This window comes from Sinocyclocheilus rhinocerous, unplaced genomic scaffold, assembly GCF_001515625.1.
Source record: "Sinocyclocheilus rhinocerous isolate Xijiao unplaced genomic scaffold, SAMN03320098_v1.1 scaffold193, whole genome shotgun sequence".
Classification (NCBI taxonomy): Eukaryota; Metazoa; Chordata; class Actinopteri; order Cypriniformes; family Cyprinidae; genus Sinocyclocheilus; species Sinocyclocheilus rhinocerous.
Genome location: NW_015627585.1, coordinates 645261 through 668372, shown reverse-complemented (window position 1 = coordinate 668372; position 23112 = coordinate 645261). Strand labels below are relative to the sequence as shown.

Here is a 23112-nt window from a genome sequence, read left to right as displayed (position 1 = left end):
AAAAAAAAAACGGCTTAAAAATGGAAAGATTACGTTAACTGGTTTTATTCAAGTCAAGATGTTATTTAATGTCACTTAATCAACCTAAATATATTCATTCAAACTTACTTTTATAGGTAAATCAAGAAATAGCTCTTTAGTTCTTATAGATCACCTGGTTCTGCAGTGTAAACATCTGAATATTGAAGGCAAGGCAGTATTTTGTGGGCTTCCGTGAATCCTGGTGCACCTGCCGTGCTGAGGAATGTTGTTGGTTTGGGATCTGCTCTATTGTGTGCTCACAGACGCCAGTTATGAGCTGTTGTAAAGCTCGACCTGTGAAGTTTCAGGAAACGTCTATGACCTCTATAAGCTGGAGAATCCAAATAAAGCCACATGCCTTGCAAACGTCCGTTGCCCCTATAAAGAAAACAAACAGTTGAACTCACTGCGCTCAAACGTTATGCCTCCTCAGGATTTGACTGGGACAGGACCATGCTCTCCATGAGTTACACGGACCCCTGGCCGGAGGGCTCGGTGGGGATGGAGGAGGTGGTGGTCACGGCCGCCGCTCAGGCCGAGCAGCTGGACCGGAGCTCACTCGAGTGCAACAGCAGCAGCTGCAGCTCCGACAATTTAGACGACAGCCTCACCAGCCTCCAGTGGCTGCAGGAGTTCTCCATTCTCAACACCAGCGCCTCCCAATCCAGCCATCACCACAGCCACTTCTTTAGGAGCCAAGTCGGCTCGGATGCGCCCTCGTCTCCTTTAGCAGGAGATCCGGCGTCCATAGGTATGCCGCTGACCCCAGGCAAACCCACGGCGGCGTCTTTCTGCAGGACGCCTTCCTTGTCGGCTCTTCCCAGCTTGGTTGCTCACGGACACTGTCCGGATGAAGTCGATTATAAGACCAACCCTCATATCAAGCCGCCGTACTCATATGCAACTCTCATCTGCATGGCCATGCAGGCCAGTAAGAAAACCAAAATCACTCTCTCATGCATCTATAAGTGGATCACAGACAACTTCTGCTACTTCCGCCACGCAGACCCCACTTGGCAGGTAAGATGCTCCAGTCGAACTTAACAACTTTTTTAATGCCTTACATTCATTTGCGCTTAAAAGTTGCTCTTAATAGATGGCTCATTTGCATATCTGGCAAAGGGTATTTTGCTATTGTTTGAGCAGAATGGAGTGAGAGAAAGCCTTCTTAGCACCTGCTGGATTGTGTATTGGAGAGAGACCAACAGAAACCTTCCAGAAGCCTGTTGTTTAGAGGCTTGATATTTGGAGCACAAAACCAGTCATAAGGGTCAATTTTTTGAAATTGAGATTTATACACGATCTGAAAGCTGAATAAATAAGCTTTTCATTGATGTATGGTTTGTTAGGACAAAAGGACAATATTTGGCCGAGATACAACTAAATAAAAATAAAATCGTCTTTAAAGTTGTCCAAATGAAGTTCAATGCATATTACTAATCAAAAATTAAGTTTTAATATATTTACGGTAGGAAATTTACTAAATATCTTCATGGAACATGATCTTTACTTAATATCCTAATGATTTTTGGCATAAAAGAAAAATCAATAATTTTGACCCATACAATGTATTTTTGGCTATTGCTACAAATATACCCCAGCGACTTAAGACTGGTTTTGTGGTCCAGGGTCACATTTTTGATTCAATGCCATTTTAGAACTACAACTTTTTGTGGAAAGTTGGAAAGGGGTAAATGATGACAAAATTCTTATTTTTGGCTGAACTGACCCTTTAAAATATAAGGTCAACTGCAAAATCGCTGGTAACAAAAAATATTGGCACGACTAGTTTCAGGGACGTCTGCGAGATATACCTTCAGCTCCTTTCCAGAAGGCACGAGGCCCCTCCTCCTGAAGAATCTTCCAGAAACAGTCAATGAGTCCATTGTACATGGTCTGGCCTGCACGGGCAGCCACTTGTAACCGGGTCTTGATAACATCAGCAGGGGTCACCAGGGATGCGGCAGGCATGCCTAAAGAGAAGTCACACATGTCAATAAAGAGTCTGATTTAAATTCATTAGAACACTGAAGTAATAACAAAGGATTCAGACATCATATCTGAATATAATAGATTTGTGAATAAAATTCAATTCAGTTTTCAGGCCAGGATTAAAACATTAGCGTATTTAAACATTGTGACTCCATCTATGATTAATGCACAGTGTGTCAAGAATTAGTTCAGTCAAATAAACACCAAAAGCCTATTTTATCAAATATTATAAATATCTCAAGCAGAAAGCACCATTTATCAAATGGTATGCATCCTTTTTTTATTTAAAGGTCCAGACAATGCTTAATAATGAGGCTGGCATAAGCCCTGTCCCACGCTGTCCGGCACAAAGGCCACTGTGGCACCAATTCAGCTCTTAATAGCCTAAATCGACGATAGCATTTATCCTGAGCAGTCTCACCGCCAGCACGCCGACACCACCGCATGTTCAAGACTCAAGAGCTTTATTTAAACATCTAAATAAAAGACTTCATCTGAATAATTACAAGCCTTTCTCTCTGTTGACCTGCTCCGATGGACAAAACATTCATTATTAAACACAAAGAACATAAAATATCTCAGTGTTATTATCATTAGCAAAATCTAAAATGAAACATTTTCATAGAAAGAAATATAATGTTGTTAAACCATTTTAATTTACACCTGTTGGTGCATTAACTTTAACGCAGGCTAAAAATACTACAATTAAAAACTAGAAAACTGAAATATATGAAATTAAAGATTACAGATATAGAATAAAAACTACATTCAAATGTAATACATACATCCATTCATTTCCTCAAGAAGAGGCATGAGTAAGGGAAAAGGTCAACTGTATTGTTGGTCAATGCCCCAGATGTCTGCCTGCCTACCAATAATGGCACACAAACTGAGCGTGTAATTACATTTCCTGAACTGACTGTAAATCACTAATTGCCTTGAAGCTCGAATTGCTGATAAATGGTAAACTGAGTGATACATGCCATAAGAACATACCTAACCATAAAAACTAGCTTTAAACCATCTGACAGATATAAAACATTGGGGAAGACAGTATATATATATATATATATATATATATATATAAAACAAAGAATAAATGTATTCTTTAACAAAGAATATATTTATAAATTTATAATATTGGCCATCAGTTAACAGTCATAACATGAAAGTAATTATCAGTAGTAGCAGGAATTTAAATAATAATGCATTCTTGTTCATATCTACGGTCTCTTTTTCACATAAAAGTTTCAGACCTGAGCTACATAATTGTATGATTTCATTTAAACTGATGTCATAAAATGTCCTAAAATACAGTCTGTATCCTAAATGGAAAGGTTTTGAAAAAGGCAAAAAAAGGTTTTCACAATTCAGTCAGGCTGTTTATCTCCAGTACACTTTTCGATATGACAGCACATATTTATTAAAGTGCTAACTGAGCCACATGAATCAATATATAAACAGGTATTAAAAACAAATCCACACACAGGTTTGTATATATACCATGTTCTTTTATATGTGCCTGTGGTTTCTGGGTTTCAGGACAGCACAATATTCCATGGGAAAATAAGGTCATTCTGTCCAGAACTGGAACAGACTCCAGTCAAAGCAATTCTCCCCACCTCAAATCACTTGGACACATGGAGCCATGTGGCTATGGAAGAGCATTTTTAGAAATGTCACCTCCAGGCTTCAGTGAGTCAGCTGACCCTTTCGAAATCATAAAGCGAGGGTGTTTTTCGCTTCAGCAGGAGAGATAAAGATGCCACGGCAAACAGCTTTCAGTCCAGGCATTCAAAGCTTTCTTGTGTAGTAATTAGGCCTTCCTGCCTCAGCTGTAACAAAGTGCCCATCGAAATGAGAGCCTTTGCTACAAAGCCAGCCCTTTCTAAACAGCTATTAATGAAATTTCAGGGCATCTGACATTTCAGTGCTCTTCACAATCACACTATGCGGCCCAGATCTTTTTTTTTTTTTTACTAATGGAAGAATTCTAAAGAAAGTGTTACTAAACTATTTCAAAGTTTTAGGATGTGTGCTAACCATAAAAACTTGCTTTAAACCATCTGACAGATATAAAACATTGGGGAAGACAGGAATGCTAAGCTCTCTCTGACCATGTATGGCTTTTCAATCTCATATCACGCTCAAGTCAAGAAGCAGTAAATCTGAAAAGGCAAAAAGGATTAGAAATAAATATTAATTCTCTTTGACTTACATTCCAAACCATACTGGCTTGGCTAAAGACGTCGTCTTTTTAAACAATGTTTTCTTAAAGATGAACCGCAAGAGTAAAATATTAAAAACAACTTCAGATCTGGATCGTATTTAGAACCACCTCTGCAGGAGCTCATAGGTCACTAGAGTCACTCCAAACTGAGGCGAGGAGCGAAACACACGTGCTGAGGGAGAAAAAAAAAACATTAAAATGAAGCATCAGCATGCAGTCTGTATAGATTTTAGATTTTTTTTTTAAATTGACTTAGTAGAAGGATATAAAGGCATGCTACAACACACCATTATTCCCCCAAAAATTATGTGTTCACCCTATTGTTGATCCAAACCTCGATAGATCAATTCTAAGAAGCTCTTAAGAAAGTGCAATTCTTGAAAATTCCAAAAGTTCTCAAATATTTTCTTAAAAACATCCATGAGACGACAATGACAGGTTTTGGTGTTATCACACTATAAGCCTCGCTGATCAACACTATGAAGAAACACCTCAAAGCCGTCTTTTGTGCTGCCTGCAGATTATCGTAATAATGCTACTAAGCACTAACAACATTTTTGTTTCTTAAAGAACCTTCTTTTCAGGAGTTTTGTCTTTGGAAAGATCTTAAGAAAAAAGATAAGAACATACTTAAGAACTATTTTTTGAAATGCAAAATATTCGTATTCTTTATTCTTAAGTTAGAACAGAGTTAAGAAGAATTGTATTATTGCGAATGTTTTGTGAACCCAGCTCCTGTGTGACTTTCACTCAACAAAAGGACAAAATTTCCCAAAAGCAATCACAGAAAGTCCACGGCTGCGTTTCTCAAAAGCAGTGTGAGCTAAGTTGAGCGTAGAGGCCATTGGTGGCAATGGTCCTATGATCTACATAAGTAAGGCTTATGATGCTTTTGGGAAATGCAGCCCAAAGTGGTCCTAAGTGAGTCTGTCAAGCTCCAAAAATGAAAATGAAATTTTAAAAAATCACCGTAAAAGAGAAACAAAAGTTGTCCATACGATGTTTGCACTATATTTCAAGTCTTCTGAAGTCGTATGGTCATAGTTTTCTCTGAAGAACTGAATGAAATTTAAATGATTATTCACTGAAAATCTTCTCCTCTAAGGTAGGTCTAATTTGGGCTTGAGTTCAATTCAAATGTGGCGTGTCAAGAAGTGATTGATGTCAACAATGTCCCATCACAGGCATCAAACCAACTGTGACACGTCCTGAGCCAGTATCGTAGGATCTGTTTATTGCTCCTGCAGTATGGCTACTTTGGGACTTTGAGATATTTTTTTCCCTCTTTTAACACTCTCAAAGCTCAAAGCACAAACTTCCAGCCTCTATATATTAAACAGTGGAAAATATCCGACCCTTGGCAGACGCGCTGCACTTCAAAACACAGCCTAAATCACTGAGCACTCTAATTACGGCCAACCACAATGGAGCCAGCGGTGGCAGGCGGCTACCGGAGAGTGCGTGGTGGCTTACCCGCCAGCGCCCCTGCCAGCAAAAGCCTGCCAGGTCCCACTCGCCCGTCTTCATCAGTCAGGGCCGCCTTGGTATGTGCGTAGCAGGGGAAGTAGATGGCCGAGAAGGGGATGTCTCTCAGGAAACAGGCTTTTGCACCCTGGGGGCCAAGAAGACGGACACGTTATCGAAGACATTAATATTTTTTTAGATATATTACAGAGAGCTTTTTTCATTCGAGGACCGCAGTTGTGTAGTATTGTGAGGTTCTGAGATATTCTGGGAGTTCAGTTTATGGTGTGTTAATGTCAGCCCTGTGGAATGAGTCTGTTTTGTGCCGTTTCTGACTTGTCACTTCAAATAAACATTCACCATGGCGTTTTTTTCTTGCAAGAACGGTCGCGGACACTATTCCTGCATCTGTCACCGCAAACAAAGCCGTACCTTCAACGGGATTCGGTTTCCTCGTTTTTAGCGTGCTGGCGAGCAGCCAGGAGTGGAGAAACAGAGAGATTTTCCTCTCAGCAGAGCGCTTTAAAGCCCGGCTGAAGTGCGCTTTAGACAGGCTTCATTAGACTCGCAAGGTTAATCTGCAGCGTGTACACAGGTAGCGCAGATAGCCGAGGTATCTCTTTCCTGAAGCAATCTTTGTGCTCTCCTGCGGGCCAGGGCAGACTGCCTGCTGCGAAACCAGATAAAAATCACCCCTGCGTCCAAAAGACCAGGCCTGGCTCATCTGCTTTGGCAGAGCCTGGAGTGCCAGAGGTGAGGGTTGTGTTAATGTGGGAACATCTGGATCCACTGGCCCTCAGTGTGCATGATAACTCGACAACAGCACACTCGCAGGTGTGTGTGTGTGTGTGAATGTGATATGAAGGTTGTGTCTTTGGTTTGGAGCACAGGCAGGGAGTGGTGGTGGAGGCCCTGCAGCGGCAGAAGGGGAGAGGCGGGGTAATTAGGCTGACAAAGACAGCTCTGTGCCTGGGCCGGACCCTGAGGAGCCGATGTATGGTTTCTTAGGATAGGACAATGTTTGGCCGAGATACAGCTATTTGAAAATCTGGAATTTGAGGGTGCAAAAAAAACAAAAAAAACATTTGCAGCGCGTCTCCTGCACTCAAAGCACATTGTCCGTGCGGCTCAGGAGAGACACGGATGGAGGGGAGGCAACGGATTCGACATTCTTACACACACACAGGCTGTTGTGTACGGTAGCAACCTCCCCCCACCTCCCCGACCATGACTCTGAAATAAAGGCTTCTTTCCCACGACAGGCTGACAGGTGAGCCCTGGAGACTTACCTGCCTCGGCCAGACAACAGGAGCGCAGGTTTTTTTCAAGTGACCAGCCATGTGATTTACTGATAAGTGAAGCACATTCTACTGTAATCTACTGAGTGATGTTGAAATTGTACATGAGGTATTGATACTTAAAAGACAATATGGAAAACAAAAGGTTGGGTTTTATACAACAGATACAATTAAAGCTGATACAATGAACCGTCTGAGTCTGATTTGTGTTATTTACTGTACCCAGTGGAAAACCCCCCAAAAGTGAACCGTACCGAGCCGTACCATGCAGTGGAAAAGCGCCATTATTCAGCAAGGATGCATTAAATTGATCTGTCAGCTTCCACAAAAATTTTAAGGAGAAAAACTTTTTCCCAATATTGATAATAATAATTTTTTTAAAAAGTTTATTATTATTAGAATATCTGAATGACTTCTGAAGGATCATGTGACACTGAAGACTAGAGTAATGGCTGTTGAAAATTCAATTGTAAACCGTAATAAAATTTAAACTGTAGTATTTCATAATATCAGTTTCAAATGCAGTCTTGGTGAACATTAGCCAAAAAAATAAATTCTTACTGACACACACACACACACACACACTTCTGAACAAAGTGGGTTTGAGTCTGACTTGTGTCATATACACACACTTTTTGAAAGCATTTAGACTTTAAGGTCTCCTCTCCTCCCTATTATTTCCTGACCGCTCTACTGCCTCCATAAATAATTTAAAAAAGTGAACATCAGTTATTATTACAGCATAAACCAACATCAAGTGTCTACATGTAATTAGCACCACACATAACACCTACACAGAGGTGAACGCCTCATTCATCTCTCTCCAGCTGTCCATAAAATGTCAGAGAACACAGCCACTGGATGAGATACGACCCAACGCCATCATGGCAGTCCCCACAACGTTGTTTACACCAAAACATTCGCTCTCCGCAGCCTCCTGCGCTCCAAGCCTCAGGAATGCAGCCCTGCATCCCTGCTCAGATGCAATCGGCAGCAGCAGAATAACTGGAGATCTTCTCCTGCAGCGCTGCTGAGCCTCATGGGGAAAACAGGACACAAAAGCAGCACTCAGGGAGCCGCTGTGCATTCATGGTTCTGAGAGGCTGGTGCTACCTGGTCCGACTGCTACAGCAGACCGCAGGGGGTGGATTGAGGCCTGATGGTGTGTGTGTGTGGGTGGGTGTGTATGAGACTTGCTGGAGAACGTGGAGCATGACTGAGGCACTCAGGGATATAAGAGGGAGTCCAGGGAGTCAATCCACAGGTGGGAGGCGCTAGAGGGCTGAGGATGCTCGTCTAGGTCATGTGGTACAAGGTGGATCAGACTGTATTTTGGAGGGCTATTGGAAGAGGTGTTAAATATATGAACAGTTACATACAAAAATGCACACACACACACAAAACACTATACTAAATGTAATAAAAAGGCTTAATTCTGCATATTTTTAGGATAGGTAGTATGCAGATAGATATTAAGATTAAGCATGCATGTTATTTTGGTATTTATTGCTTACGACCCCTCACTTAATATTTATAGAGAAAAATATGAAAATAAACAAACATCAATACAAATATAAATATGATTTTTAAATGTTTTTTAACTATTTTTCTTATGCTCACGAAGGCTACATTTATTTGATCAAAAATACAGTAAAAGCAATGTGTATATATAGTATTATTGTGTAATAGTAATATTGTGTAATATTTAAAAAAGCTGTTTTCTGTTTCAATATATTTTAAAATGAGCTGAATTTTTAGCTGCCATCCAGTCGTTAGTGTCAAATGATCCTCCAGATATCTTTTAAATATGATTAAATATCAAGAAACATTTCTTATTATTATCAATGTTAAAAACAGTTGGGCTGCTTAATATTTTTGTGGAAAATGTGTCACATTTCTTTCAGGATTCTGTGATGAATAGAAAGTTTAAAAAACAGCATTTATTTGAAATAGCATTATATATTGAATAACATTATATATGCTGTCATTGTCACTTTTTATCAATTTGATGCATCCTTGCTGAATAAAAGTATTAATTTCTAAACTTTTTTTTACTTTCTTATTTTCTTAAATTCTTAATATAAATATAAATAGGTAATCAATGCAATGAACACTGAATTTTGCTAAATGCTGACAATTTGCATGAAAACACTTCTGCAACAGTTTTATATGGGGTAATATTTCCCAATACTCTTTTAATGTTTTATTACATAAGCAAAAATATGTACCAGTGAAGTACACATCGTACTTTAAGCACATAGCAGATGTATCTGACATATGCGAATTAGGTTTCAGGTTTTTTTTGTGTGAATGTGACATACCTTGTACAGGCCGAAGAAACCCAGGTCACGGATGACAGAGAGAGCGCTGACGTGTGGCCCTGTGGTGATTTCTCCTGCTACCTGCAGTCGGATCTTCACGATCTCCAGAGGGTTTGTGAAGATCACCTGAGATCCCCCAGCCTGAAGATCAACAACACAAACATAAAGGTTTTCACAGAGCTTCATTAAAATTCATGTTTGTGAGTGAGAAGGGTAAATGAGGAAAAAATTATTGCTGAACGTATGTACAGATCATCTGAGGTAAGTTTGATGTTACAGTTGTAAATACGTGCTGATGTACCCAAAGTAGAGTAAAAAAAATAAAATAAAAAATGACAAGAGGGAAGTAATGTGATATTCACATTACAAGAGGACAATGCTTTAAACCGGGACCTAAGAATGACTGTGCTATTGTCACTCTTTGAAGGAGGAGGAGGAGGTTATACCTGCCAAAGACAGACGGTGCCTGAAACATCACACAGAACACAGGCCCCTGGGGGCCTCTCAAAAAACAACTTCATGTCTCCAACCTTGTACTTGTGAGGCAGAAAAAAAAGGATTTACAGGTTGAAACCGGTTCCTCTGAGCTCTTTGAAACGGTTCGGCTTTGACGTGACGGCATCTGAGGCTGCAACAGAAGCATTTAAACATGTCTCGCCAAAGAGGCTGGCCGCTTGCCGCCTCTGTGCCCTATCTTTCCTGTTGCTCCTAGTTACTGAGACTACACGCAGAAAAACAGAGCAGAGTAATTAGATGGAAATCAGTTTCCATGGATTTCTTCTCCTTCCCTCAGCCCTCCTTTTGAATACAGAAGGGCCTTACTGTTTGTTTGTTGTTGATTTTATTCCTCTATTCTTTCAGAGATATTAACGTATGGTGCATCTTACGGGAATCTGGTAAATTGGTCTCGAATCTCACAAGTGTGCACATTTAAAAATCCCATTGAGTGTGAGGCAGCATATTTCAAAATAAAGATCATTATCATCTCATTGAAGGTGCACTTTAAATAGGATGGACCAGAATGACCCGCACTTTCCTTCCAGAGGAAATTACAGCTCAGACATGCAGAAAGGGGTTCCTACCTTTCAGAACTCACAGCTCCGACTTAATAGTTGGCACATTTCATGAATTTGGTTTATTTTGGTGTACATTAATATTTGGCACATTTCATGAATTTGGTTTATTTTGGTCTACATTTATAATTTTTTTAAGTATTGGAGGCACAAATACCATGGGTTTAGAAATGTTAGATGAACTATCTATAATTATCTATAAAATTAACCTTCTGTATTGAATCTATTAAAATCTTTTTCATAACTGAATGAAAAGACATTCAATTCATGGTCATGAAAAAAAGTTTAAATTTCATAAAATTAAAACTTAATGTTTAGCCGAGTACCACAACTTGCACACAACCCTGTGACAGAAAAAAAAATCACCCATTAAAACATTTATATAATATTCCTTTAATTTGTGACACCCAAATGGTAACAATATTTGTATCTTTTCTGACAAGCAGATTAAATTGATAAATAATCACATCTTATATTATTAATTTTTAAACAAATTGTAGTGTTGATTGCATAAAGCTCACTTTTAAACCGATACTCAAATTATGTAGGAAAACAATTTTGTGTTTAATTATGGGAAATAGTTCTCAAAAGCAAAAGTTGTCCATTTAATTTTTTATTAATTTTATTGCTAGAAGAATTACACAAGTCACAAATCAACATTTTTTGAAGGTTAAGCACTTCCTTTCACTGACCAATTTTTTTTTTTTAAGTAGTTACGAGTTTCGCATCCTATTTTGTACCCTATTCGTGGAAAATGCCACTTATTTATGTGGAAAGTAATCTTTTATGGTTAATTATGGCATCAGGGTCAAAAGCAATCTTTTTTCCCCCTTGTTTTGGCAAGGAATAACGCACTAAGGAGAGGGCCAGGCTATTAGCCGCATTAATTGGGTACTAATTGGATATTTAAAAAGTTACACAAAGAGAACAACCAAAAAGCAAACAAGAACATCGGTTAGGAGACAACAGATCAATCACCTCTGGCGGAGAGGCAGTTTAAAGAGCGGGAAGCATGCGCTGCAACGTGACTGCAAGAAATGCGATTTGAGTGAAGAGTGAGCCAGCGTCGGCTCGATAATTCGGTGGTAATTACAAGGCAAGGTAATCCCCAGAGGCACTGAGAGCATGTGTGCGTGTCTGAGGTGGGGGGGCCTAATACACACTTTACTGGCAAGATGAGCGCAACTGCAGACAAATACTTACACACACCAAGCACATAAGCATCACAAACACAAAACACTACAGCCTTCTAAAAACAATAGTTCAGCACCAGACACAAATATTAGCTTCCCTTCATCAATACTCGCTCACATTCCACACACTTAAACGAGATTACACAAGCGTTTTCATGTAGAAATGGGGGCACTGCGATAAAAAAAAGTTTCGCAACAGACTAACAAACCTTTACCAATGCTGAGAAACAATGGACAAGCTAAATTACATAGCTTTAAAACTAGCACTGCAAACGAACAAAGCGTCACTGTATGCGCGCCACGGTTTTCCCCCGCTCTCTACGGCACTTTACGTTGGCTAAGCGAGTATTTTGAGTAACCCAGCCCTCAAATGAAGGCCAGCAACAACCAGATAAGAATCCGGCCAACTCCACGGCCAGCGAAGCGTGCTGTTCTTACCAAATGATCAACTCTTGGCAACTGTCAAGGGCCTAATTCAGAGGTTGCAATGCGAGAAGAGAGGAGCTTGAAATTTTAATCACCGCAGTTCCACGATCCTCACAATCTCTTGCTTTTCCCCTCTCTCGTTTTCTGTGATTTTTACTCTCCTCCCTCAGACAGGAACATTCACGGTGTGTAAATCAGCAGTCTAGTCTTTTCCCTCTCAAACCAAATAAATAGATTTGATTTGCCGTGGCTGCAGTGTCAATAAACATGACTTTGAGCGAGCGGCGCGTGTACAGGCGTGAGAAAGGGAGCAGATCCTGCCAGGCCAAACACCGGGGATTCGGGCTGAGATGAAAGGAGCTGTCAGAGAAATCAGAAGAGGAAAAACATCTCCGTGGCACAAGCTCCCTTTCTGAGCTGACTTCATCTGCAACCAACCTGATGTTTCCGTAGCCATCTCTTTTCAAATCTCAGAGCAGAGATCTTGTGGGTTAAATGCACTCATGTCGGTATAATTGAGACTCGCAATCATCTAAGAGTCTGTGACACTTTTAAATAGAAACCCACACGTGTAGAAATGTTTTAGTGATGACTGTCATATGAAAGAGGGTCTTTCAGCATCCTGGGTCAGGGCAGACATGAAGAAGCAGGGACTGGTTTTGACAGGTCTCAGGTACGACACAAACAGGAAGGCTACTGCTCCCTGAAATCTGAACTGAAGGCATTCGCTTTCACACAGATCAGACAAGAATGAACTCTAACACATGTAAACAATGTATTAATAATGTCAGTTTCACATTTAAGCTTCAAAATGAAAAGGGTAAGCGATCCCCTGTTCATGCTTGTGAGGGGCAGGTTGAGAATCAGCAGCCGTGAGGCGGCAGACTATGATTTAGAGGTGAGATGACAGAGGAGAAGTGCTTTATACATGTTTTTAAACAGTGATGGGGCTGAAGTGTCTTTTCAGTCACCTCACAAAAGGAGAGAAGTGTTCCCTCAGGCCAAGGCTTAAACCTCAAAGCCCACTGACATTCAAAACTAAACTCCTTATTGTCAGTGTACGGTTACTGCGTTATGTATGGTTATATGTTTGCATATCAAAGCATAAAGCTACTCACACATCCGCCAGCCAAGATTTCAGCAGGTATAGGAACGCTGCCGTCTTTTTTCATAGTCTTTCCTCTCACAAAGTCGTTCACCTGTGGAAAAAACAATGTAGCATCAGTTATCTATAGTTTCTTGGAGGAAGAGAACTGCATGGCAGATTTTTTACACCTGCACAGATTAAGGACCAACAGAAATCTGCAGAAATTTCTGCAAAATTTTTTTTCCCCCAGAATTCGAACACATCTTGTATATTGTACTGGGAATGTTTTAGCACCAAATTCACTTAAGAAAATGTGCAAAAGTGACTTAATTTAAATGGGCACAGCTATAGCAGTCTGCACTATCAGTGGTGCCTGTTTAAACTGGATTGCAGGTGGTCAATGAATAAGACATGGCTTTTTGTGCATTCTTAGATTTTCCTATAGAAGCCTGTTTGTGCCTCAGAATAAAAATAAAAAAACAACTGTGAGATATCAAGTCACAATTACAAGAAATCACAATTGTAATATATAAAATTGCAACTGTGCAATATAAATTCACAATTTTGAGATATAAAGTTGCAATTTTGAGATATAAAGTAACAACCGTGAGATAAAGTCACAATTGTGAAAAATTAAATATGAAATTGCAACTTTGAGGAAGTCAACTGTGAGATATCAAGTCTAGTTGCCGTTAGATTTAAAGTTGAAATTTTGGAATATAAAGTGGCAATTGTGAGATATAAAGTCAATTCTGGTATATATTAAGTTGCAATTTTGAGATATATTAAGTTGAAATGTTGACATATAAAGTGGAAATTCTGAGAATTAAAAAGTCAAAATTTTGAGAAAAACTTAGAATTTTGGATAAAAAGCCACAATTGTGAGATATGGTAAGTGTAAAATATAAATGCATAATTCTAAGAAAAAAAATCACATTTGTGATATAAAGCTGTAAATGTGACACAATGAAGCCACACTGTGAGATACAAAGCCATGATTGTGAGATTAAAAATCACAATTGTGGCATATAAAGTATAAGTGAGCCTGCTGATGCCCAAATCAAGAATGCAAGAATGTATGCCGCTTTGACATGGGATCAAACAGAAAACAGATTCACTTCTTTTTCAAGGGGCTAAGGCGGGGCACTGAAGCAGGCGGTGGGAGAAACAGAGGGGTGTATTTCTGAGGAGTTAAGGGCTTTGGTTTTAAGAGGCCACGCTGATGTGGTGAAGGCAGAGCACTTACTGTAAGCTTTATGGCTTTCTCGGGAGCCACGCCCAGAAGCTGCGGTACAAGGCCTATAATTAGAAAACAAGTTGATTAAAAAAGACAGGGGTGAGGGAAGCACGACTTTCCTCAATATAAAAGCTGCCGTGCTGCCTCCAATTCCATATCATCTACACACTAATGAACACTATTGATGTGGAGTGTTTAAATATTGGAAACTTAACAGTACTACAAACTCTTTTTCCCTTTAAAAACAGTCTTAACCAAAGTTTACACAGCCCTCAATTACAACGCAGATTTCTGGCTTAGACAAAAACAAAACTAAATAATCTGATTTAAAAGTGATGTCCCACTGCTGGGGGCAGCAACAAACAAGCGCAGTAATGTGGGCATAGTATACAAGTGTAAATAGGCCACACAGTTAGAAGAATACAAACACAAAAATCTCCTGCATGCATGGCCTACGGAGTGCATTTGTGTTTATATACAAGCAGATGAATTAGAAAATAATATTTTTTAAACTTAATCATCCATTGCAATTCCCCATAAACAATTATTGTTCATGCATGCTGCTGATTGTTTTGTGTTTGCCAGGATAGTGACATCATCGGCTGTTGTCTTTACCAATTTCTGAGCATCTACTTTGTCAATAAACAATCAGCGTGACTTTGCCTGAGCAAATTTGTCTAGAATAATAGTAAGTATGTTTAATACTGCCCTGCATTAATGGATCTGATTGGAAAAGCTGAAAAAAATATGCTAAAGATTTATTTAAAATAAAGCTACAATAATTGTTTAACCTAATTAAAGATGCATTAAAAATCATGTGGCTCAAAAATCTGCCATTTCACATCAAGCTAGAATGAGAAAGATACTTCTGTACTAAATGTACACTAAACTTTGTGTTAGTCTTTAAAGTATATTTTTATGCATTTGCTAAAAGCCTGGACTACTCACTTTCTTGTTTAAAAACTAAACTATCCATATGTAAAACAAAAGCACTTAGTGCTCACTTCAAATATAGTGCTCTCTGTCATAAAGCACTGATATGCTCTGCTAAAACGAGCACAGAATTTCCGTACCATCCCCCTGTTACAATTCTGCACAGGTGATGAAGATCTCAGCCTCTCTTTTGTCAGCTTTATGATTGACAAATACCAGTAGTTAGTGTTCTCAATGGAGGTCGCATGGCAATTGCACCTTGCAATCACAATTTGAATCTGTGACCTCAGAATGCTTTAAAAACTCATGTTCCAGCTCTAAAAGCAGAGCAGATACTCATTATCTGAGCGCCATTCATATAGAGCATTCATGTTCTTCATTGTTAAGTTCCTGTGCTGGTATGTGCCCTTTCATGCTCTGCACATTGTCCCCTCGAGCAGCAAAGGTAGACTTAATCTCTTCAAAGCAGGTAAGGTCAGAGGGAAGATGACCTGCCCCTGGCTTTCATGAAAACTCTTTTTGTTGGTGCGTCCCTGATGGCCTGGCTGCACAAAGCCACTGACCTCTGTAGAGGCCGAAGAAGCCCTCGTAGCGTACGACCTTCTTGAAACAGTCAATGCTGTTCTTGTACATCAGCTCGTCCACGAAGGAACCTGAAGAACGTTGGTTCTGCATGCGGGTCTTCACCAGGTCGATGGGGTACACGGCAGTGGCACCCACGGCTGTCATGAGAGGAAATTTGTTTCAAACTATGTACGATATGGAATAGTACGACTGTTCAAGGAATAGTTCATTAGTTCAATAGTTCATCTGAAATGTATTCACTCTCAGGCCAACCAAGATGTAGATAAGTTTGTTTCTTCATCAGAACAGTTTTGGAGACATTAAGCATTACATCACTTGCTCACCAATGAATCCTCTGCAGTGAATGGCATCATATACAAGCGAAAATGGTCCAAAACAGTTCTAAACACATATGATGATGTAAGAGGACAACAGGAAACAGGAGTTTTCACTGGGAGAAACATTATTATGGATCATTATTATTATTAATATATTAAGGACAGGTATTTTGGCCAGAAGCAATGGTTTAAAGTTAAAACGCTTTAATGATGGGACTTGTTTCATTTACAATTACATGATTACATTTACATGATCAATTACATGATCAATTACTGGACTACTGTAATGTTTTTATCAGCTGCTTGGACTCTCATTTTGACGGCACCCGTTCACTGCAGAGGATCCATTGGTAATGTAATGCTAAATTTCTCCAAATCTCTTCCGATGAAGAAACAAGAGTTATATCTTGGATACCCTGAGAGAGAGTACATTTTCAGCAAATGTTCATATTTGGGGGAACTATTCCTTTAAAATAGATATGCTGGCTGATGAAACAACAACAAAAAAGAACGAACGGGAAGAAAGTCAGGATATTTTGGAAGAACACATCAGTCAATTCTTATCTGACAACTTTGGGGTGGACTCAAAGGGGATACAGCACCGACAGGCTTAATTAAAGAGTGAGTCGCCCTGCACTACCTCCTTATTACCTTGTCTCCTCCGAGAGCCAGACTGGAGCCAAACACAAGGCCGAGCACCACCTCCTTACATACACACAGTCCAACACACACACCTCTGATCACTGACAGGTACAAAAGAATCTACCCAGGAGGTTCCCATGGTGCATAACCTCATTAAACTAGAGAAATAGCCCCCTATGAAGGCAATAGGGCAGGCTTTGTTTTTCTTTTTGTCCAGTCCTGCTATCTCTCGTGTGGAGGAGGGGCTGCTGCTGGTGCAGGCTCAGGTAAAGGAGTGGTGCACAATGATCTGTGACTGACTCACCTCCAGCCACGGAGCCCAGAGTGAACCTGTACGCCGACTCAGCGGCCTGAAGCAGAACCGAGCGAGATGCATCCCCACCAGACTGCTGTGGAGAGAGAAAATAAAAAGATATAATTTAATAAATATAATATAATATAATCACTACATTTTTCAACACTGATAATAATAAGAAATGTTTCTTGAGCACCAAATCAGCATATTAGAATGATTAAAAATAGAACATTTTAATATAAGAGAAAATATAGAATAGAATATATAGCTTATAAATAAAATATAACTTATAAATAAAAAAGCTGTTATCAAAAGCAACATTTTCACTTCCATTTGTCTTATTTTATTTTCGATGAATTTACTATCATTCTAAAATGAACATGGAAAATAGAAGAAATTATGTTATATGTTAAAACATATATTATGCGTATGTTAAAACTTTTTACTAAACACTGACATAATTTTATTCGGATTTTACAACATAATAAAATAATTTAGTTTGATCCAAAATCTCTAGATAATTAGAAATGCTACTTTTATCAGTGTTAGTTGAGACAAGCAGAAACCACAATCAAGTGGGTTCAATCAGTGCCCCAGCCACGGCCGTAGACCCACAATTAGAGAGAGCACAAGAAATAAGGCCAGCCAGAACCATCTATGCGTCCCATGCTGCATTCCCCGCCGGAGATACAGTCGCCCTGCCTACCCGAGACCACCTGTCAGGAACCTCAAGGTAACTGCCCAGACAGCCACTGTGCACCCCCCTCCTCCCAGACTCACTGAGGGGTTAAGGGTGTGGGATGAACTGTGTTGGGGGGGAAGCGGTGAGGGAGAGCTGGCCAGTAGCCCATAAGGCCAGACCACAGCCCAAAGCAGCTCATTGTGGTGGGACTGGCGTCTCTGTCCCGAGCCCCCGCTTCGTATGGCCCTGCACGAAGGAATAACTCAGCCCTCAATGTGTTTGGAGGCAGAACTTCTGATAAAATAAAGAGGGAATATCTAGGCACAGACTCACTCTCTTTCTTTCCCCTGTAGAGTCTTCAAGCCTTTCTGTCTGTTTTCATTTCCCCTCATCTCACCATCAGACGTTGATAAGTTTCCTCGACTGCTGGGCTTGCGTTTCATTTACAGCTTTTTATATGTGTGATCTGTGTGCTGATGACAGATTCAGATATTCTCTTCTTTCACTGCTCTGGTCAAAGCGAAGACGAGAGCTCAGCAGTAGCTGACGGAAAAATCCAGAGGGGCTGGAAATGATGCGTTGATCAGAAGCACTTATAAATACAAGTTCTCAAAATATATCTTTAACTTCAGCAAACATGAAATTAAAGAATGAATGAACCAATACCATCGATATGAGTAAAAGTATCACATTTAGTTAACTATAACTTGTTAAAGTGATTTGATAGAATATCTAAGGATATATAAGTCACATTTCTGCAATGACAGAACAAAGAAAAATATAGAACAATACACTCTGGGTGTGTCCAAATCCGCTCCCTATTTCAATTACAAACAAGTGTGCTAACCAGAGAGTCAAAATCGTTCAATCACTGTCAAAATTGTTCAGATACATGAAACATTCCCAGAATTCATAATAAATGCCACTATATTCATTTACTGGAAATTCGGTCATGTCTTACTAAGTATCTCAAATTCTCAGAGAATAAGTACAAGAATAAATGCATGAAGAAAATGCCTTATTTCTGTTTTTAAAAGAGATTTTGTTTGTAATTATCTTTTACGTATCTCATTTAGTTATTATTTATTAATTTATACACTCCTGTTTAAAAGTTTGCTGTCAGTAAGTTTTTTTTATTATTATTTTAAGTTTTAAGTTCAAGTTCACGTTTATTTATAAAGCACATTTAAAAACAACAAGTGTACCAACGTTCTGTAATCTGTACAATTATAAACAGTTTTTGGCAAGATAAAAATAAAAACAAAAACTACCACGTAAATTAAAATAAAACATGCAGATAAGCCATAACCAACTAAACCCCACCCTCCCCCCTTTTGGATGACAGTGTATGTTCAACATATCATTTTTATAGTGCATTTTGTAGCTTTGATTTATTGCATTTGGTTCATGTCTGAATGTCATTATGCATGTATTATCTGTTTGTCTTTTAAAAATGCAGGAAAAGTGAATATTATAAAATGGCACTGCACTTTTTACCAACTACAATGAAGTAGCACAATGGCATAACAGTTTTAATGCACAACCTCATAACTGAGTCATAGTGTCCCAAAAGTTAGTGGACCAAGGCCCAGTTTATTCCGATCACTATAATCTTTTAAGACAAGTTTATACACTGAGGTTCTGAGAGTTACCTGTCTTTGAATCTCAGCAAGATTGTAAGGAAGAGCTCCCTCCTCCAGAGGTGCAATCATCTCAATGTCAAATAAACCAACACGTCTGTAAAAAGCAAAAACATGGGCAGACATAATTAAACAGTTAAACAGATTCCTTTTTTCTGCCTTTTCAGAGCACAACATCTCAAAGATGTTTGAGGAAACGTGGTATACAAGTAACACAAATAACAACCTCCAAAATCTTGACTCAAAGTGAGTTGGGTAATTACAGTATCACATTGCAAAGAAATAATAATGTCCAAAAACCAACTCCTGATCACCATTTGCTCCATTTGAGACATACCCAGTAGTGTCATGAGTCAGTTCATAGGTCATAATATCTGACTCTTCAAAAATGTTCATGTGATATCTTTGGTTTTGGAAAGAGGGGTTTAACTCACCATGATTACACCGCTCTATGGCTCAGAGCAGATATTTTGTAAATATACTTCCAAGCTCATTACTGTACTGGTAAGAACTTTGCAGCAGTTACAGTAGTGGGGAAACATGTGTGCCACTACATGCTGCAGGAAAGTTAGAACAAGCTGGACCGTGTTCAAAACCTCCCGCTGTACAATAATAGGAAGAGTCATGTATCATCGACTATGCAATTGCCAGAACAAGACTCAGAATAGCGAGACCAGAAAACTTTTCTCATATAATTACAGAAGAGTCAAAACAATGCTGTTTTTAGACGGCGAGAGTGGCTAGAGGGCTCTGAAACACAGGCTGAGCTGAAGTATGTTATGGCTGAGCCTCGAACCCTCCTCTTGATGGGCAGAGGATCTCAGATGATGATTCAGCAAGGCCCTGTCGCTATGGTGACTCACCCTCTCGGCTCAGACAGGTCAGCCAGCTGGAACAGGATGTCCACTTCCATAGGGGTCACCTGGCCAAACCTTTGGGCAGCAATGATGAACTCCTCTGCAAAACAGGGAAAGAGAGTGCAGGAAATACAGAATCATTTAATTACTGCTAAAAATTTATTTATACTAATCAAATACAATTTTCAAAAGATACAGTGGCTTATTATTAAATTATTAAAAACTATTTCAAAGTTTTAAACAAGTTTTTTCGAAAACATTTTTGTCATTCATGCTTACTAAAATAAGTTTTCCATTTTAATATATTTTAAAGTGTAATTTATTTAAGCTCAGAGTCACATGATCCTTTAGAAGTCATTCTAATATGCTGATTTGATGCTCAGAAAACATTTCTTTTTATTATCAGTTGAAAACAGTTGTACAGCTTAATATTTTCATGGAAACTGTGAAACATTCTTTCAATATTCTTTAATGAATGGAAAGTTCAAAAGAACAGCGTTTATTTAAAATATAAATTTTTATAGTAATGTGAAAGTCTTTACTGTCACTTTTAATCAATTTAATGCATTCTTGTTGAATAAAAGTATTAATTTCTTAAAAATAAATAAAAAGCAAACAAAAAAAACTAATCTTAATGATCCCAAACTTTTCAACTGTAGCATATTTGGCCACTTAAGCCATGCTTTAAAATATATGACTAAAAAACTAAATAAAATATTAAATCAAGTGGCATCTGCAAACAAATGATGCGAAACCTTTGCTCAGAACTTTTCTGTAATTTTTGCAATTATTTTTGGCCAGCTGGTAGCAAGGTCATTTTCAGCGGATGTTCTGTATTAAGTCAGTGGGTGAATTACATTTGAAAGTGAGCATCGCTGTGTCTCACTTACTCAGAAGGGCAGAGCACTTGAAGTAAACACTCTGAAGAGTGCAGGACAGTACGGTCATGTACAGCCTATATGTCCCTGACACTTTATTTTGAATTCTAAAACTACATTGAAAACAATGGGCAAAATTCTCATTTATAGCTATTACAATTATTCTTTCACATCAAATATTGCCTGTTTGTGTCTTGAACTCAATTTAATTTCAATTTATGTAGTGTTTGTTAAAACTAAACAAAGAATAAAAATATGTGAATATTATTTTCCACAAATAATCCTTAGGTGCACAATAACAGTTGAGGTAAGATCTCAAATTACCTCAAAATGCATGAATGCCGCTCAGAATCACATGATTATAAACCGTAAAATTACTTCCTCAAAGTGGCCATTTGCCCTTCACTAACAGCCTTGTAAAAGGAGTCTTCATGGAGGAATTCAGTTACTCACTTTCATTTAAAACAACCTTATATGTACAACACCTTGCACCATCTTTCACTAAAAGTTTGAAGCTGAAGTTTTGTGCATAGAGTATTACAATGTTTAAGCTGTCTAAATACATTTCAGTGTCACTGTATTGCTCGCTGTTCTATTAATGAACTATGTGTTTTACATGAACGCATCCCTACCTGATCATTTAGTAAATAATTAATTCAAATATTTAGCAAATCATTGAGTCTGGGCTTGTATTGGATATCAGTTGGTTGTGTAGGTTAAGTGCAGAGTGGTAATGAGCAGAATGAACACAGGCCGGTTAACAGTGGGATTCCCACTGCACTGGTATAGAGTGACTAGCCTGAAAAAGGCAGCAAGTGTTCTTACACAGAGCCCTATTGAATCAAGGCCAGCTCAGCTTACCCCGGCCTTAAACACGCTGTGAAGTGTGAAGAACGCTCCAATCAAAGAACACGCAGGGCATCTGTCTCTTCAGCTCCCTCCAAAAACAAACACCGGCTACTGATAAAGTGTGAGGAACATGCCGCCAAGAGCATTCGGCTTGCCAAAAATCATATTTATTTCTACAAAACTTTTAAATGGACTTTCAAGTATCAGAGCGGAAAAGTAACTCTGAAATCATGCGGTCGTGATCGAAAGCAATGAAATAAGTGAGATGAATTTCTGCTTTAGAATGGCCAGAAAAGCAGTAAGATGATCCACATTAAATGTTTTTATACATTTGCAAGCTCTTTTTTCTATCTGCGGCCTTTGTGCGGGGTGATGTGTTCCCTATTTTCCCCAGGTGGCAAACGATGGCTGTTGCAATGACGAAACTATGCTTCGGCGTACCGCTCAAAACATACGGAACCAATCAGCTGTGGGTCAACAAGAGAAGTAGACATGGAAATTCGCACGCACAGGTCCCAGCGGAGGCCGATGGCGGCCTACAGCCTCTGTGGGAACAGCAGCGGTAAATGTAGCCTCCCCACCCCTGGCCCCGGTCTCCACAGGGCTGATAGCATCGCAGGCTGGGTGTGTACAGCAAGAGTGTGTGTCCAAGACGCAGAGCTCCATTGCAGCCAGACTATGAGGGCTGTTTCACAGGTCACCAGTTGGCCAAGGAGACACAGACCAAGGGTTTTTTAAGGTTTTGGGGGATTTGTTTTAAAAGCCCTCCTTGATGGGCTATTGACAGGTTTTTTAAAGTTATTTATCATCCTTTAATGAGCTCAACGTGACTTATCACAACAGTAATATTACACTTGTATAATGCAAGTTGTTAAATATATATATAAATAATTAAAATTAAAACGATAATAATTAGAAGAGTTTGAGTGAGAAAAAAATCAGCAATTTAAAAAAAAAAAATTTTTTAAGTGCATAACATATGCAAGAATTGTGTTTTTCGAAAATTAAATGGTTTAGAGCAAGATGTATTATTTAACACATATTTTATAAATATATATTTAAAAGTCCACAACAACATATGTAAGAAATATG

At 39.0% G+C, this 23112-nt stretch overlaps 2 protein-coding genes across 2 annotated transcripts in view; one reads left to right on the top strand and one right to left on the bottom strand.

Moving 5' to 3' along the window:
- The window catches only part of dync1i1a (dynein cytoplasmic 1 intermediate chain 1a), a 106840-nt gene extending 94998 nt beyond the window's left edge, over nucleotides 1–11842 (top strand). The window contains exon 20 of the transcript XR_001638788.1: nucleotides 11832–11842. The gene's annotated coding sequence lies outside the window, so the exon portion shown is untranslated. The remainder of the gene's footprint in view (nucleotides 1–11831) is intronic.
- The window catches only part of LOC107731765 (calcium-binding mitochondrial carrier protein Aralar2-like), a 41443-nt gene that overhangs the window by 4927 nt on the left and 13404 nt on the right, over nucleotides 1–23112 (bottom strand). The window contains exons 8-16 of the mRNA XM_016542939.1: nucleotides 20300–20393; nucleotides 19449–19533; nucleotides 17124–17208; nucleotides 15839–15997; nucleotides 14352–14404; nucleotides 13137–13217; nucleotides 9327–9467; nucleotides 5717–5855; nucleotides 1836–1994 (exon numbers count right to left, since the gene is read on the bottom strand). Of these exons, the coding sequence (XP_016398425.1) occupies nucleotides 1836–1994; nucleotides 5717–5855; nucleotides 9327–9467; nucleotides 13137–13217; nucleotides 14352–14404; nucleotides 15839–15997; nucleotides 17124–17208; nucleotides 19449–19533; nucleotides 20300–20393 (996 nt within the window). The remainder of the gene's footprint in view (nucleotides 1–1835; nucleotides 1995–5716; nucleotides 5856–9326; nucleotides 9468–13136; nucleotides 13218–14351; nucleotides 14405–15838; nucleotides 15998–17123; nucleotides 17209–19448; nucleotides 19534–20299; nucleotides 20394–23112) is intronic.